We start from the raw sequence: 12,308 nt of genomic DNA, 5'->3' as shown, positions 1-12,308 counted from the left end.
TTCTTATATAATAGGTAACCATAACCTGGAACAGGTATACAATTTTGTGGACCTTGGTATCACAATGGATCCTAAGCTTAATTTTAATCTTCACATTAATGTGACAGTCAACAAGGCTAAAGGTGTACTTGCATTTGTGAAACGATGGTCAAAAGAATTTAGTGACCCTTATATCACTAAAACCCTGTTTACAACATTAGTAAGGCCGATTCTGGAATACGGCTCGGTGGTTTGGAATCCAAGGTATCAAATTTACTCAGACAAGATAGAATCAATTCAAAAACAATTCCTACTTTTTGCTTTAAGAAATTTCCGATGGGATTCTCAATATAGTCTTCCACCTTATACGAGTCGCTTAAAACTTATTAACCTTCCTACACTTGCCAGTCGCAGGGAAATGCTTGGTATAATTTTTATGGTTAAATTACTGACAGGCTCAATTTCAAGTCCGTCTCTTCTGGCTGATGTAAGCTTTAATGTTCCCTCCCACGTATCAAGACACTTTTGTCCCATATTTCTGAAAGCTTGTAAAACCAATTTTGAATTGCACGACCCACTCCGTTGCTTATGCCAGGATTTTAACTCTCATTCCAGCACGTTTGATATATCAGATCCGCTTTTCAGCATTAAGAAAGCGATACTCTCCTCTCTCAATAAGTGAACTATTGACATAAATACATAAAATCAGCTGATGAATTTAGTTCTGTAGCTGAACAGTTTTAGATCTCGACACTTAACAAACTCCTGCCTATCGTGACTCGGCACAAAAATTTAAAATATTGGTTCCGTACGTCATGCGGACTGCGCGGATGGGCGGGAATGGAGGGTAAAAACCGTTGGGATATTATTATTATCTGTTTAGGTGGACTACTAACACGCCTACATTTATTTTCTCGGCTATCCTCAGAATGTGGAGGGTTGTCGAGACATGTGAAAGACTTAAACATTTTTTCATGATGCTTAAATTTCTCAACAAGTACCGACAAATCCTTCCCAATTTCAAAAAAAGCATTTTTGGACTGCCTAAAGAATTTAAATAAATCAACTTCGATTGATCTACATTTTTGACAAGACCTCATTAATAGCGTCTAACACCCTACTGCTCAAAACATCGCTTTTAACGTGGTAATTGGCGTAAATACCCGACATGTTGAGAATGATATTTATGTATGTAAGCAAAAAATTCCAAAACAGTTTTGAAAGCGATGTATGAGAAAATCAATCAGCTGGCAAATAACAATTTGATTGCTATGTAGCGAACAGTTTTAAATACACTGTATTTTGACGCTTAATAAACACAACGCAAACAGCTGTGACAAGGATGAATCGGCAGAAATGACATAAAGAGCAAAATCAATGTGCACAAACAAAAACAATTGTAGTTATAAATAAACCAAAGCAATTGACAATAACAAAAAAAATACAAAATGTATTATATGAAACAAAAGACTCGGCACATGTTATTAAGAATATTAAGTTAAATTGATCAAATTCACAGGAAACTATGATTTTATACTTATCTTCAATTGTGCACCAAACGTTTATTAGCAATTTTATTGTAATATTTACTTAATTAAAGTTAACAACTTAAAAAAAATTAATTTTTATGAGAGCACAAAAAAGCACAGCTACACAGCTTTGACGTTTGAATTAAAATTAAAATAATAATAGGTTTGTATAGTAACTTCTCCAGTAAAATATTGCAGCGAGAGCGTAAAAAAGAATAGAGCGTAAAATTGAGAAGAAGAGAAAACTAGCAGAAAAAGTTATTCAACGCAAAACTAGTAAAAACTTGAAAGTGAATAGTTGTTGCACCGTTTTGATATTCTGCTGTAAACATTTTACTATTTATAAATCAGTTTTAAACTCTTTGCCTTGCACACAAGCACTTACATAGTCCTGTGCGTCATTAATATTTTGATTTCCACTCATTTTACTTTTGTTTGTGCTAAACCAATTCAACTTTTGAAATTTATTCTTCTTCTTCTTCTGCTAGTATAAATTTCACTAGCAAGAATTCGCAGCTCTCCCGTATTGTTACGCTCTCAATTCAGTGCTCTGTTACAAATTTTTTGGGTCGTCATACACTTTTCCAGTAAAAATTTGCAGGTTCCAGTACAAATTAGTACTGACTATTGGTTACTACACAAACCTAATGTCAGCATGGAAATTCAACGCAGAATCACTTTTGCCAACAAGTGATACTTTGGGCTGCGCAGGCAATTCAGGAGTAAAGTCCTCTCTCGACGTACGAAAACCACGCTCTATAAGTCACTCATCATGCCCGTGCTGGTATATGGCGTAGTAGCATGGACAATGACAACATCCGATGAGGCGGCTCTTGGAGTATTCGAGAGAAAGATTTTGCAGAAGACTTTCGGGCCTTTACACGATGGCGACGACGAGTACCGCAGACGATGGGACGATGAGCTGTATGAGCTTTACAACGATCTAGACATAGTGCAGCGAATTAAAATTCGGCTGCTCCGCTGGCTTTTCCATGTCGTTCGAATGGACAGAAACACTCCTGCTCCGAAAGTATTCAACGCGGGCCTTGAGCATTTGTATCTCATTTATATTAAGTACCAGGTTGACCGAGCTTTGCCCGGAGTGCATATACTTTTTAAATTTTAAAGGTTTTGATATCAAATATCGGTCATTTGGATAGCTTTAAAAAAATATTTTTGAAAAAAAAATCGATTTCGATATCTATTAAGTAAACTTCTTACGCTAAAATTTAGGTGGCAACCCTATTCCCGAAATACGCTGGACTGAATAGTATATATCTTGAGCGTATATATAATGTGTATGTATAAAAAATGCCGATTGGAATTAACAAAATAAAAATTTTTATTACATAGAAGCGTGGCAACCCTAATCAAAAAAATTTTCTAATAAAAGTCCTCAACAATACCTTTCATCTGATATCCATATTTCTATGTTTTAGATAAATTGTGTAGAATCGAAAATGAGTGGCAACCTTACACTTCTATCCTAACGGATACTATTTTGTATATAGGGAAAACATTGTTTAAGAACCTCCTCTTGGTACCCATGAATAGTAATAATTTACCTTTTTTTCTAAACAAAAAATTAATAAATATGCCCTATTAAAAATATTTTTGAATTAGGGATCTTTAAAACACCTTCCATTTGATGTCAATATTATGATGTTTTAATTAATTTGCAACTAATTTCGAATAGGTGGCAACCTTATATGAGTCTTCTCGGAGATAATACCTATTCAGATAACCTTAGAATCCAAAAAATTACCTGTGTTCCGAGAACCCTATGGATATATCTTATATATAAAAATAAGTGCACGTTTTTGGTGTGACCTCATAACTTGAGAACGGCTTCACCGAATTTAACCAAATTTATGTGGCATATTCGATCTATCATGCAGATTGTTTATGCGAAGTTTGCTCGAATGCGGAAAAGGGGGCGTGGCAACACCCATACTAACAAAAATATAAAAATTTGGTGTGATCATATAACTTGAGAACGGCTTCACCGAATTCAACCAAATTTATGCGGCATATTCGGGCTATCATGCAGATGGTTTACGTGAAGTTTTCTTGAATTCGGAAAAGGGGGCGTGGCGCCTCTATTTTATATATAAAAATTAGTGAGTTAGCTTATAACTTGAGAACGGCTTCACCGAATTCAACGAAATTTATATAGTTTATTCGGGCCATCATGCAGATATTTTATGTGGAGTTTGCCCAAATTTGGAAAAGGGGGCGTGGCATAGGTATCTTATGTATAAAAATAAGTACACGTTTTTGGTGTGAGCTTATAACTTGAGAACGGCTTCACCGAATTCAACCAAATTTATACGGCATATTCAGGCTATCATGCAGATGGTTTACGTGAAGTTTTCCCGAATTCGTAAAAGGGGGTGTGGCACCTCCCATACTAACTAAAATTTGTATGTTGTATATCTCTGGAAGTTGGTATAGAGGTATATCAAATAATTCCATACTCATGGAGAAAAATGGGCGGTATTGGAAAAGAGGGCGTGGCACCTCCCATCTTATATATAAAAAATAAGTACAAGATTTCAACCAAATTTATACGGCATAGTCGGGCTATTATGCAGATGGTTTGTGTTAAGTTTCCCCGAATTCGGAAAAGGGGGCGTGGCACCACCCATACTAACAAAAATTTTCATCTGGTATATCTCTTGAAATATTTGTAGTAGATTACTGGAAATTGGTATAGAGACATAGAAATAATTCCATACTCATGGAGAAAAATATGCGGTATTGGGAAAGGGGGGCGTGGCACCTCCCATCTTAAATAAAAAAATAAGTGCATGAATTCTACCAAATTTAAACGGTATATTCGGACTATCATGCAGATGGGTTATGTGAAGTGGGCCCGAAGTCGGTTCAGCGGTTCATGATATATGACAGTTTATGTCTGTCACATAAACCACGTATATGGTACAACAGCACATACAGGAAAAATCGAAAACATAGTGAAAAATTGTTGCTATAATGTGCTGTTTTTATCTTTTCTTCGGATAAATTAAATCAAGTATAAACATGACTGCAAGTTTTTCAATAGGGATTTTGTAGAGCCAATGGAATGAAAGTCACCACAACACAACATATCTGTCATTTCATCGTATTATCGAAAAGGTGGTGTACATTGATGTTCGGTCTTTCTATCTTGGACTTTGGAGAATCAACACGTGTGTTTAATATAGTTCTTAATTCATATTTCATTTTATTTTTTTTCGTAAATTTCAATATTTTTGCACAAATTTGTTGCAGCGTTTCGTACGAAAAGTTTGAGTACACTGGAAATTTTCCATGCAGGTATTTCTCCTCATTGATTTATAGTGAACAAAACCATTATGGAAAATTGTGGATGTGTTGTGTTCTTTGGCTTCGAACGAAGTTTTTTCAAGTGCTCTTTTACTGTCGATTGTGAATTTCATTTGATTATTTAAAAAAAAAAGTGCGTTTACCATACGATTTATCGAATTCGTTCCTATGCATTGCGTTTTTCGTTCGCTATTGAATAAAATGCCACGATCCAGTCGTTCAAATATAGGCCGACATACGCGTCTTGCGAACATGATGTTATCGCAAGGAAGATCGCAAAATGTTGAGGAGCACTCCCAACAAAAGGAAGTACGGAGGATTTTTCATTAATTTTTCAATATTTGGTGTAGAGAAGCACACCGGGGTAGATACCGCTAGTATATATATATATATATACAAGAATTCCTCATTTAATGTAATAAGATATGATTATTTACTGATTAAATTCCTGAACATTGCAAAGTTAGAATTAAGTTTTTCATTTTAATAAAAGCTCGTGAGCGGCATAGAAATTCTGACGAAATTTTCATGTTTTAAATGAATTTGGACGTAAGTATCACCGGAAGGATAAATCAACACAAAAATGAAAGGAAAGCAAAATCAAATTTTAAATGAAGGGTGGCCAGAAGTAGTATTTATTTTTCGAGCAAAAGTTTTAATTTCGATTTTCAATTAAGCCAACCAACGTCAGCGTCCTCAAAACACCAGAGCTTTTGTAAGCAACATCAACAACCAAAAAGGGGTGGGGAGCGTATGAACATATGTATGTACATAGCCCATCCCAATATGCAAATACTAACTCGCAATGTGCGAAGAGTTCGCGCTGGCTGCGATTGAAGCAGCGATGACGATTATGTACTTGTACTTTGCAAGCGTATCATGGTCCCCATCGCCTAGGATACCTCTATATTTTTGTTACCACTTGCCTTTTCCTTCGTACAGCTCGTCGAAGCTGCGGCAGATTGGTTTTAAAACCTTTTTTTATTCATTATGTTTTCACTGTTTTTCTTTTGTTTTCTTGCAGATTCTCCTTTATCCGGAAGAGGGTTGGGCGCGGACCGCCTCCTCCAGCTACTGGACTATCACGCCTTGTTGGTGGCAGCCAGGTCGTTGTCGCATCGAAGAGTTCACCGGCACACAACGCCAGTCGACTAAAGCAAAAATGGTGCCGCTCGAACAGAAAGGTTCGCTTCTCATCGCAGGGCACTTTCATGGCAAAAAGACTGCGTCCGGTAGTTCGGTAGGCGGCAAAACCTGCCTTGACTGCGCCGATGGTAGTGCCGCAAGTGCCGACAGTGGCAAGGAAAAGGATATTGACGAATTCAAATTGTATCTGACCTCAAATATATCAATGGAGGACTACAATATGGGCTACTGTCTGACTGGGTTCGTGGAACGCCGATGTCAGCACACCAATGCTTATCAAATGACCCACTTCGCCGTCATCAAACGGCAATGGCCGTCCATTAGCAGCGCAGATGCAAAGTCAACGTAATTAAATGAAAACTTTTACATTATTTATTTGTATATTGTACCAATACGAAAATTTAGTATTCGTTTGTATATTTAGCTTAGTAAGCTAAGTAGAAATATAATTGGTATTAAGCTAAATGTTGACATAGCTTTAAAACCTAAATAGACATTTCCACAGTACTATTTATGGTAAAGATTTAGGATAAGGAAACTACAGTCAGCTTTTAGGCGCTTGAACGTTAATAGGTAGTATTAGGTATTTATCGCACTACATGCGCAGTCTTTCTATTCCAATATGCGGGATGTTTGAAATAAATTTGCTTTGGGGAAAGTATTGAATCCCAGTCGGAAAAGTAGTAATGCATTACATGCGTGATACATAGTTTAATGTATTTCTTATGTACTATGTAATCAGCATTCCAATGTATCCACAAACTCCCAAAAATTCCATATTAAATCACATTCATTTCTGCATTACTGTAATGCAAAATTGAATGCCCCACTTTTCTTAGGACAATGCCGCGGGGGAAAAATGCATTTTCGAATGTGAAAAGGGTTGTTTTACTGATTATTTTTTCGAGCGAGGGCGATGTCCTAGGAAAAGTGGGGCATTCAATTTTGCATTACCTAGTATCGAGAAATTAATGTGTTTTAATATCAAAAATTTGAAAATTTTTGAATACATTAGAATGCTGATTACATAGTTAGCAGTAATGTAATCGAGAACTCATAAGAAATACATTATATTATTTATCACGCATGCAATGCTTTACTACTTTTTCGACAGTACTTACTTTACTTTCAACTAAAGCTAAAATAATTAATATTTTGATATAATTTTAATTAGAACTCAGTTAAGATCCCCTTCTTCGTTTAATATTGGCATAAACAAAGCACTAATAAGAACTCGAGTCATGCAAAATATTTATCTACATCGCATTTAATCAAGTTTGACGAAAACAACTGAAATCAAACAACAAAAAGACGCAGAACACTACAGTTTCAAATGCAATATCAAGGCCCCAAACGAATAATTGTTATTTGATTTGATTAGAATCTACATATCGCACACCTATAATAGTTCAAAGTGCGATCAACACAAAAAAAAATAGGAAGATTTTTTGTTTAAATATCACTAATAAGACTTACCTCCAATTAACGAAAATATATTTTCTTCATTATTATAAACAGTAACAAAAAACTGCTGATATGACTGAATTTTTGAGGAAAATTATCCTTTTTGACTATTTTAATAAAAATTTTTAGCAAAACGAAGAAAAGTTTAACATTTTAACAGGCAGGAAAAACTTAAGCAATTTTGCTTAAATTTAAGCAAATCGGCAACGTATGCCTTCCCTCGGTTTCCGTCAAGCGGCTCCACTTACCAGTACGCGCTCGACCGAACTCAGTCCTAATAAATTATGTCCTGCTTCCGGAGGCTCCTGGTTGATTGAAATGTTGCTGCTACCTAAGCTTCCAGAAGGAGCAGCAATTCTTCCGAGGCTGCGGGGCAGTATTGCTACGTACAAATTTTTTTCCTACCAAAATTTCTAGCAAAACCTACCATTAATTTTTTTTTTTAACTTAAGAAAATCTATTTTTCTATACCCTAATTGTAATCAATCCAACTTTAGGATATTTACAAGTTAAGCAATTTGGAAGGTGCCATGTTACAAATTTTGTATGGGGCAGACAATCGTTCCCCAAAGTGTATCAGTCAGCTATTGATTATACGTGGGCAGTCACATACAACATGCTCTGGGGTTTCCTCCACCAGTCCACAAAACCTAACCTAGTACTATGTACTTCTATTAAAATGTATGCACCTTTTTCGTTTGGAATAATAAATATCCCCGCATATAGAATAGATTGAAAACAGATCGGAGTGCTAATATTCGCTTAAAGTAAACCCAAATTAAAGCAGGAATTGCTGCAAGAATTTTCTTACATTTACAAATAAACTCAAAGGCTAAATTTAAATCTTAATGTACTTGTAGAAACACGTAGATGCTATATGAAAAACAAGACTTTAATAGAAACCAAAGAAAATACTGTCCAACTGCGCTAATGCATCGAGAGAAGTTCAAGCAAAATAGTATATCAAAATTTCGTCCACTAAATTGGAGCGCGAACACAATGGCAACACTGCAACCGAATCAGGTAACACTACCACCCACACAGACACCAAACTTAGAGCACAAAATTACTCCTTCCGCTTCACTACCTCACAAGCTACTCACCTCCACTGCGACATTTTCACTAGCTCATATTCATTCAACACCGAAAAGTACCCAGCGTTGCATTGTGCCACGCCAATCCGCTCCAATTAAATACCTAAATAAGTGAAAATTTAAAACTTAAATCAAAACGAAAAAAAAACAAAAATCTCATCTACTCATTACCAACACTGATTAACGATTAATCAAAATTTTTATAAAGGTGTAATTACATAATTTTTTTTTGCAGAACAAGAAATCAATGACGACTATGACAACAAATAAATTGATGATAAAGAATTAGTGAACTTTTGATCAAAAGAGTGAATTATATATTTTGTGTAGTTTTGCAAGTGCATAATTAAAACTTTTACTTATACGCGTATACGTATTCGTATGTATGTATGTATAGTATATTTACATATTGCTTTTTATGTATGTGTGTTAGCATCAAAGCTTGACAAGTTTGGCTTAAGCATTAATATATTTTCCTATGTAATTACGTATGCTTACGTATTTTCATGTTAATGCAATTTGTAACGTGTTTATTGTATAACTGTAGGCGTTTTGTGTAATTTTATAGCAAATAAAAAAATCAATTTAAAATGTAATAAACATCCAAGAACTTGCAAAACATGCATTCAGTGTCAGTACCTGCAAATATTCAGAATATATTTAAATAAAAAAGTTGTAGTGTAAAATTTAACGCGCTGTTAAATTAATATATTTATGTAATTAAGTCTTGTATACGTGTTTATGTATATGTATTTCAGTAGGAATGGCAGTTAGTCCACTCGCAGCTGGAAGCAGCATTCCCGCTTGAAGGCAATTACAATTTTTGTTGGTAATTATCGCGAAAAAGTAAAAAAAAAAATGTCTCCTTATGTTGATTGTTCTTGATTTTATTAAATTGCCAGAAGGCAGAGCCTGCTTGGCGATACAAATTCAAGACGAGTCCTCCATTTTTTTATCATCTCAATCTCAGCCTGCTTTTCTTTATTCATTCTGAATGTTTGGAATAAACTTTTTTGTTTACTTATTTTTTAGAACGTTCCTGATGGTACGTTAACGTATATTTCAAATACATTCTGTTTATTTCGGCTGTGAAATGGGATTATCCGGAATGTATAAAGAAACGCAGCCTCAGTATTTATACAGAATCGGTATACAACCTCAAAGAAACATTGTAAATTGATATCTTATATAGCTTCAAAGTTTACTTTATAAAGTCCGCTGTTTTGTGTATGTTTGGTGGCGAGCTCGCGGAAATAGTTACGGATAAAACTAACTGCAAAAGCATATTATGAATAGTTTTTTAAGTTTATCCGAAATCAGAAGCACAAACATCATTCAAATATATCGGGAAATGTTAAACCACTAGTAGCCATGACTGAAAAAAATTAAAGCTGAAGAAACATCGATGGGAACATCGATAAATCGATGTTTTTGTATGAGCTGCTGACATCGATGTTTTTGCAAATTGCAACCCCTGGTGCGTAAACAGGTAAATCAGTTCCATTCGCTTAAACATTTTCGATAAAATTTTATTAATATTCGTGATTTAAGACATTAACTATTGAATTGCGGTGGTGTTGGAGACTTGAAGTATTGAAGTGAGTAAAGACCGAGGACAAATATTTTCTTGTCATATAGTTTTATATGAGCAAATAGTTTCATGGGTTAACGATTCAATTTAGTCTAGCCCTTAAAGGGACAAAAGCGTTATACATAATTTGATATATTGAAATTAGTTCATAAGTCAGCAAAAATCTTAATATTCTTAAAATTTAGTCATCGACCTTTTTCTTTCAAACATCGAAAACATCGATGTTACCAAACATCGTTTCTCCAGCTCTAAAAAAAAATTACAAACTGCCGAAACAGACGAGTGTAAAGTATGCGATTTGAAGGATACAATTTTCAACCCTTGCATCGCAGCTTTAATAATTTAAATATATTAGCAACCATAAAAATTCAAAGGAAAATATTTTACCGCAGATCAATTGGAACAATGTAAAAGGACAAATTTTCAAATTTTTCGTAACAGTTGCGATCCTAATCATAATGAAGACACTTCTGACGAAGAAATTGTGATATCGGATCCTAGTAATCTCTGGGAATCCCATGATAAATCTGCAAAATTGAAATAAACGTATATTTAAATCAACCAATTCTTCTTCTTAGTGTCAAAATATTCCATTATTGGAATTTTAAAGGTTGCGAAAAATTGTTTAACTGCGCCACCAACGAGTGTGGCTAGCGAACAATTATTTAGTACAGTTGGTCAGCTGTAACCCCATAAACGATCAAATCTCTTAGGAGAAAATGCAGACACGCTTCTTTTTTTGGCATATAACAACAAGCTTTTTAATTTTATGAAACTTACTTCAAGTCTTTAAAATGCTTTTACCGTTTATAGCCCAATTCTGTATCGGTGACAAAAATTTTTTTACTGACAAATTTAAAATTTTTCATAGAAGTATTTTTCCATTTATAAAACTGTGACAAGAGTTTGTCACTGATACAGAATAGAGCCGTAAGACTGCACTTTTTTGCATTTTTGATTTTGTTTTCAACTATGTATGATTGTATGGCGTTCCTTTTATTTGAAAAACAATAAAAATAACTTGTTACGAAATAAAAAATCACACACTTGTTATTTTTAAAACGTAAAACTTAATTTTAATGTACGACTTCGGCTTCGGTCGGGAACTAGTTAAGAGTATTGATTGTTTTAGCCGTTTATTTTATTTTCGTATATTTTGAATTACCTTTCTAAATCATCAGCTTGCCCGCAATCTCAGCAGAAGCGTATGTTTCTCTGCTGCCTGGGTATACATCTGCATGTACATTGTTTGTAATATTCAGTTACCACGGTTGACATGAATGTTTCCAAAATCATTTAAAAATATGTATGTATATACAATAGTGGTATTCTGTAAGTTTTGCAAAACCTTTGCACCGTGCAAGGATTGCACTGTTGAATTGGTTTTCCAATAAGAAAAATTTGCGAACCGTGCAATGCGTACACCGTTCAAGGATTTTGCAAAATTTAGTGAATACCCTTAATGCTGATACATTTCAATATTTAGCTATTTGTTATGCAAATTTTTGTACTTCGGATGCAAATTATGTATGCACTTTTATAACAGTACAATCAATAAGCTTATATTTTTTTCTAATTCATTGTATTTCTTACCGCATACAAAAAAAATCAAAGTTAAAATTTTGTACAAATAGACGCAAATGTACATCCACAAGAGCTTCTTAAATGCATACAAATAAGGAAAAATTAATAAAATGTATAAAAAAAAAGATTTATTTATACACCCAACTTTAATTACATACCAAAAAATTAAGAAATAAAATCAAATACATGCATACATATTTTACCGCATAAAGAACAAAATAGTTTGCGAAAATTGATTTAAAAAAACATACAATGTATCAAAATAAGATAGTAGAAAAATAAATAGAGAAAAAATACGTTCCCATTGCAAAATGCCATGGCAAACTGTGTATAATGGGATTAACGTTAAGCTCATAAAAATGCTCAAATGAAACTAGTTATAACGCATTTAAATACATAATTGGAAATTCAAACAATTACTTGCTTATGATAAATAAAGAGTGAACCATCAGTAACAGATACGTCAAGAAGTGTTTATGTTGACAGCATTTGGATACAATAAATTTACAAATCTGTAAGTATACTGAGGCAGTTTTAAATCGTGCTGGTACATGAGCAAATCTCACGAGTTATTTTTTTAAGTGTCACTCCCTT

At 34.2% G+C, this 12,308-nt stretch overlaps 1 protein-coding gene across 1 annotated transcript in view; it reads left to right on the top strand.

Moving 5' to 3' along the window:
• LOC118742377 overlaps window positions 1–12,072 on the top strand; it is a 161,708-nt gene extending 149,636 nt beyond the window's left edge. Inside the window, exons 3-4 of the mRNA XM_036474407.1 lie at window positions 5,860–6,326; window positions 8,775–12,072. Of these exons, the coding sequence (XP_036330300.1) occupies window positions 5,860–6,326; window positions 8,775–8,790 (483 nt within the window). The 3' untranslated portion in view covers window positions 8,791–12,072. The remainder of the gene's footprint in view (window positions 1–5,859; window positions 6,327–8,774) is intronic.
• The last annotated feature ends 236 nt before the right edge of the window (window positions 12,073–12,308 follow it).

Source organism: Rhagoletis pomonella, unplaced genomic scaffold, assembly GCF_013731165.1.
Source record: "Rhagoletis pomonella isolate Grant_MI unplaced genomic scaffold, Rhpom_1.0 Rhpom_scaffold_00007, whole genome shotgun sequence".
Lineage (NCBI taxonomy): Eukaryota > Metazoa > Arthropoda > Insecta > Diptera > Tephritidae > Rhagoletis > Rhagoletis pomonella.
Note: the sequence above shows the minus strand (reverse complement) of the source record. Positions and strands in the feature narration are given on the sequence as shown.